At 57.3% G+C, this 6,000-nt stretch overlaps 1 protein-coding gene across 1 annotated transcript in view; it reads right to left on the reverse strand.

Moving 5' to 3' along the window:
• SFRP1 (secreted frizzled related protein 1) overlaps positions 1-4,791 on the reverse strand; it is a 43,638-nt gene extending 38,847 nt beyond the window's left edge. Inside the window, exon 1 of the mRNA XM_027122895.1 lies at positions 4,069-4,791. Within this exon, the coding sequence (XP_026978696.1) occupies positions 4,069-4,594 (526 nt within the window). The 5' untranslated portion in view covers positions 4,595-4,791. The remainder of the gene's footprint in view (positions 1-4,068) is intronic.
• Positions 4,792-6,000: the final 1,209 nt, after the last annotated feature.

Here is a 6,000-nt window from a genome sequence, read left to right on the forward strand (position 1 = left end):
CCTTCGCTCCGACTCAGGCTCTTCATCCTCTTCCTCCCCCTCCGTCTTCGTGGCTCCTCTGGCGGCATCTCCTTCACCTTCGAGCACTTCTATGGCTCAGAGAAACAGGCAGAGCCTCCCATGGTGGATGAGAAGGGAGCTGTACAGCCCTCCGGGGCCAGTGCTGGCCCCAGGACGCAGCTGGTCCCCAGCTCCGGGGAGGTGATGCGCGACCCCCCTGCCCCACTTCCAAGCAGGGTCCCTGCGAGGCGCAGCAGAGGCCGTACACCTTAGTCTTTACTGACAGATCCCTGTCCCACCTTTACTTTGTGCCCAGGGCCGCACTCCATCCAGAGTCCTGCAGCAAGAACCACAGCCACGCCCCGAGCAGGAGACCATGGGGCTATATTTTGGCCCGGATGCTGAAAATGTGCTTTTCAGCCAGAACTTAAGATCGGATTCCAGAGGTTGTGTTTCTGACAAAAGGGAAAAACTCACCCAGAATTTTGCATCATGGTTCTTGCTTCCACGGGGAGAAAAACGGAAAGGAAATCCCGCAATGTGGGAAGGACCGTGGTATCTACTTCGGGAGTGTGGACTGTGCTTTGGGGCTTTCCTTGTTTGGGTTATTTTTTTTCAGTGGAAGTTATCACGTTGCAAAGTTCTATGAATGTGACCTTGACCAAACAACCTGCAGGGCAGGACTATCTGAATACAAACACCGGATTCCCCTTGTTCGCTCACATCACCTTGTCTAGACGCTCTGAGTTCCCCTATCCCTATCCGACTGGCGCCCCGGGCTCAGCTACGTTTGGCCCTCAGCGTCTCCCAGCCGGGCAGGAGCTGGCTGCAGTGAGTTCTGTGCGTTCGCACGGCTTGCCCCCACCCACAGCCGACTGTGGAGCAGCTCTAGACTGTGTAGGGCGCTATTAATCTGTGGCCTCTCTGGATTGTGCTGGGGGGCCCTGCGAGCGGCCCGAGCAGGAGAAATCCACCCAGTCATCCATCGGAGAGGCAGAACTAAATGGTTGTTTTAAGGTGTATTTAAAATAATGTTTAAAGCAAAAGAACCAAAACCCAAAAGGTTTTGTGTTTCATCAGTAGTTAAGGGAGAGGACGGGAAAGTCCAACACTGGAATCAAGAGTAAGTGGATTTTTAAAAATCAATGCACACGGCACACACCCCCACACAGCACACACACACATACACACAGAGAACACACTCACACAGCACACACACACACGCACACACAGCACACACAGCACACACACACACACGGCACACGCACACGGCACACACATCCCCACACAGCACACACACACACACAGCACACACACACACATGCACACGGCACACACCCCCACACAGCACACACCCCCACACACACACATGCACACAGCACACACACACACACCCCACACACACACAGAGCAGGTCTTCCTTGGCCAGCTCTTCAATACAGGGAAGGGACCCTAAGGAAGGCTCCCGGGAAGGATGAGTGCACCGTGGCCTCTGCAATCTGTGACTAAAACAGCCAGGCTGTTTTAACACACAACATGCCTAATCAACAAAAAAATAAAACTAAAGGTATGTGCTCGTTCGCAGAGCTTGAATCAGTAAAACCTGGCTGGGAGGAGGAACGACAATTTATCAGCCTGGGAATGTACAGGTCTAATGCAAGGGCAAGATTTAGAAATAACTTTCCTGAAAACAAACAAACAAACACTTTTCCTCTCCCATAACAGATGCTGAAGCAGCTTGGGCTGAAGCCTTTGGGGGTGTGGGGGGGTGTCTTTTGACTCAGTCTCATTATCAAGTTTATCTTTGATAACATGCGGCCCCAAAGGCCTGCCCAATACCCCCAAACGGTGCTTGTCCAAGTATGTGAACAGAAACCAGCCTGCGGCATGCAGAGATATGCCGCTGCTTTGAAAATTCCATTTTAAGTTTACAGAATAAAAAGAAATAAAGAATAAAAGTAGGGCATGTATACTTGGTCTCCTCCAAAGTACCAGTTCTGATGCTGGAGCCACCAGCCGTAAGGTTACGAGGACCAGTCTCCACCTGCCCTACACACACACACACACACAGCCCTCCCACCTCCGGGCTCAGCTGACAGTCAGTGGCCTCTCGGCCCCAGAGGACTGACTCCTATAGGGGGTCCCTCCCACTGAGGGCCCACAGTCCTGGGCAGGAGCGGAGCCTCCCCCAGAGCCTGTCACCAAAGACTCGGTGGGGACAACCGGGTCCCAAGTCCCACACAGGACTGGTCCCTTCATAACTGTTCTCTGTGTGCAGCTGGTCTCAGGAGGGTGACGACCTGAGCACTCCTGGGATGGAGGGAGGAGAGGAGATGGTGCAAAGGGCAGACTTCAGGAGCAGCCCAGTGGGACACAGCCAAGGAGTCAAAGCCTCCAAGAAGAGGGCACGGGTTTGGTCTCCCTACCACCACCCCGCCACCCCTGCCTTTGGGGCATCGAGGTGGAGGATGCTCGTCCCTTCACAAGTAGGCAGCCCAGCCAGCACCCCTACCTTCCCGTCAGAAGGGCTTCCCCCTCAGAAGTGTTCTGTCGCTGATTGTACCAGAAAGGGGCACTTGGGGGGTGGACTCAGCCCCAGCAGAGCTGGCCGCGGCCTCCGGGGGCAGGGCTGGGCTAGTCTGCCCGCCGGCAGTGCCGACGGGGAGAAGGAAAATCCCGTGGGTTCCACGCGGACAGAACACAAAGCGCTTTGTCCGCTCCAGGTAACGGCTCGGCTCCCGTTCTCAAAGGGCTGCGCCTCCCCGAAGGTGAACTCTGTGCAGACCCCCAGGAAAGGGGAGCAGCGGGACCCAGACCTTGCCCCCGCAGGCGGGCCGCTGCCCTGCCCACCCGCCAGACCTGCCACCCCACACCCGCCCCTCTGGACCACCTCCTCCTTCCCTGGAATAAGCCAAGGCATTCAAAGTTCGGGGTGCCCTTTCCCGGGACTACCCCGCCCTCACTCTGGGGAGTACGCCCCTCGGGGGACCTTTGTGCTTTGGCATCCCTTGGAGATGAACTGAGTCAGCCATGAGCAGGTTCCCCCCACCCTAAACCCGTTCCTCAAAAGCCCCTGGGATGCGGACCGCTCTGCTCGGCGCCCTGGGTATGGACCTCTACCTCTTTGAGCCTCAACTCCGCTTCCGAAGAATTTGGGGTTGAATTCACTCTCTAAAAGTCAGGCCACAGTGCTGGGTTGTTTTCGTTGGCTTGTTTGTTCTGTGGGGTTTTGTTTTGGTTTATTTGCTTGTTAACTTGTTTCGTTCTGTTTTGTTGCCTCCCCGGGATGGTTTTTCCTCCCCCCCACACCCCCACCAAGAACTGCCCTTTAAGTGGAAGGGGTTTCAGAGAAGTACCTCCGGCTCATCCCTGGGGCTGTTAGGAAAGCCTCCAATCTGCGGAGCCTCGCTCCCCAAGGGGAGCTGAGCCATGAGCTAATGACAATTTTATCTTTCTAATTACCTGAGGATTTGTGTAAATGAGAGAAGCAGGGGGTATGCAAGAATGAGGGAGAAGAGCCTTTCCATCCCGCCCCCGCCCAAACCTTCCCGAAGCTGTTAACTGAAAGGGGTAGAGAAACAGAAAGCCTCGCAACTTCTGAACTTTTTTTCTCGGCCAGTTCTGAACCAGTCCTGGAGCTACTTGGCTGAATGACTAGCTAAGGAAAGCGTTAAAAAAAAAAAAAAATCCTCCTGAAACCTAAGCAAATAAACAAAGCTGCACCTTAGCATTTGCTCGGCCTTTCTGAGCTTCCCAGATTTGGGGTTTAGGCTTTTTTTTTTTTCCCCCCGGCGCATCCCGTCTGGGGGGTTCAAAACTCCGATAGGCACTCGGTTCCCTCGCAAGGGACAGAAGCGCTCTTCTGGGAGCCAGAGCTAAGGCTTTGTTTCACCGTTGACTGGATCCCAGGACAGCGGCTCCAGGACCCGGACCGGGTGCGCGCGGGGCTCGCCCCGCCGGGCACCACCTCGGACGGGCCGGTAGCTCTCAAGGCGGTCGGGCACGGCCGAGAGCACGTCCCCAGTCCCGGGGCGCAGCGCGGACAGCCCCGGGAACCCCCCGCCTCACCTTGGGGCTTGGAGGCCTCGGTGGCGTTGGGCGGGGTCATGGCGATGCAGACGTCGCCCTCGGGGAACTTGTCGCACTTGAGCATCTCAGGCCAGTAGAAGCCGAAGAACTGCATGACGGGCTCGCACGAGTCTCGCACGGCCTCGCAGAGCCAGCGGCACGGGTAGATGGGCCGGTCCAGGCAGACGGGCGCGAAGAGCGAACAGAGGAAGACCTGGGTGCCGATGTGGCAGTTCTTGTTGAGCAGGGGCACCCAGCTGCTGGCCTGCTGCTTCACCTCGGCCATGGTCTCGTGCTCCAGCAGGTTGGGCAGCACCATCCTCTTGTAGCCCACGGTGTGGCACAGCCGCAGGTCCACCGGGATGTCCACGCACTGCGGCGGCTTGGTGTAGAAACGCCCGCTCTGGTACGCGCCGACGTCCGACTGGAAGCTCACGTAGTCGTACTCGCTGGCCGAGCCCGCGGCCAGGAGCCCGGCGGCCAGCGCCAGCAGCGCGCCCGCCGCGGCCCAGCGCCCGCCGCCCATGCTCGGCGCCCCGGCCCCTGCGACGCGGGGCGTCCTCGGCCGCCTCCCCGCGCGCGTCCCGCCGCGAACTTCCAGGAGCCCCCGGGCACAAAAGGCGCCGTCCGCACCCGCGCCAGGCGCTGGCGGGGCGACCCTGGGGAGCTCGCGCGGGGAGGCGAGCGCGCGGCCCGAGTGCGGCCCGGCTCCCGAGGCGGCGGGACCCGAGTGTCCGGCGCTCCCGCGGCCGAGCCCTCCGAGCCGCGCCGGCCAATCAGCGCCGGCCGCCGCGAGCGCTCCGGGCCCGCCCGTCAGTCACCCGCGTGGCCGGCCAATCGGCTCGCGGGCGGGAGGGGTCGGCTCCCTAGAACTCAGCGCAGGTCAACACCCCTTAAAAAACAAAACCAAAAAATAAATAAAGGAAGGAAGAAGGGGGGGAAACGAGAAAAAGAAGAAAAAAAAAAAAAAGGAAGAGAGACTGGAGACGAAGAGAAGCGTGCGGTGGGTCAAGACGATGTTTAATGCTGCTGTTAACTTGAGTCAGATGGCAGGAAAGTAAGGAACCTTAACAGTACTTGCAAGTCCATGAGATAATCAAGACTTTTTTTTTTTTTTCAAACAGTTTTCCCTAACTTTATGCAGCAGCCCACCTCCTCGGTGTTGTTCTCTGTGGCTGCAGACGAAGATGGCCGTTTCCGACAGACCGGGGCTCAGGAAGGCTGCGGCAAAGGAGGTCTGCTTTTCAATCCCCAGCCCGTGGGTCTCGGCTCCCGCAAGGGCCAGGCGAAGGTGTCGTCGGGCTGTTTGCTGGCTTAAAAAGGCAGCGCCTTTCCAGGTGGGATAACCGGATGACGGCCCTCCGACAACCCGGAGGCAGTGAGGCAGGAAAGGGTGCTAACAAAGGTGTTAACTCTGCGAGAACAGTTTAAAAAAAGAAAAAGAAGAAGAAAAAAAAAGAGCCCTACTCAAGGCCCAGCCCAAGAGCACGTCTGTGTGTGCACGCATATGCACATTGACATGTTTGTGGTCTAGAAAGCCAAAACATTAAAAACACATGTGCACTTATCAGCGTGGCTTGTGTAAATATCAAGTCCATCACTCAGGCACACATGCTACATTCAGAGCTGGCCCAGGAACTTCAAGTCAAAAACCAGGGGTTCCGTTAAAGCAGGAGGCAAGAGGGAAGTCTTAGCAGAAACAGCCCATCCTTCCCATCCAGCCCCCCGGGAGATGAAGTCCCTCTGCCACTGCCACCTCAGAGTTCCTGGGGATTCTTTGTATGTTTCAAACGGGACCCTGAGGGGGAGGCTCAAGCTTCAGGGACCTGAAGTGTGACCACGACTGACCCCAGGGGCAGAAGACAGCAACAGCAGTTCCTGAGGTTAACTGGGTCTCCACACTGCTTGTGTCCTGAAATGTGGGGTGGAGGG

Source organism: Aethalodelphis obliquidens, unplaced genomic scaffold, assembly GCF_003676395.1.
Source record: "Aethalodelphis obliquidens isolate GAN/ISIS:26980383/991018 unplaced genomic scaffold, ASM367639v1 scaffold25, whole genome shotgun sequence".
NCBI lineage: Eukaryota > Metazoa > Chordata > Mammalia > Artiodactyla > Delphinidae > Aethalodelphis > Aethalodelphis obliquidens.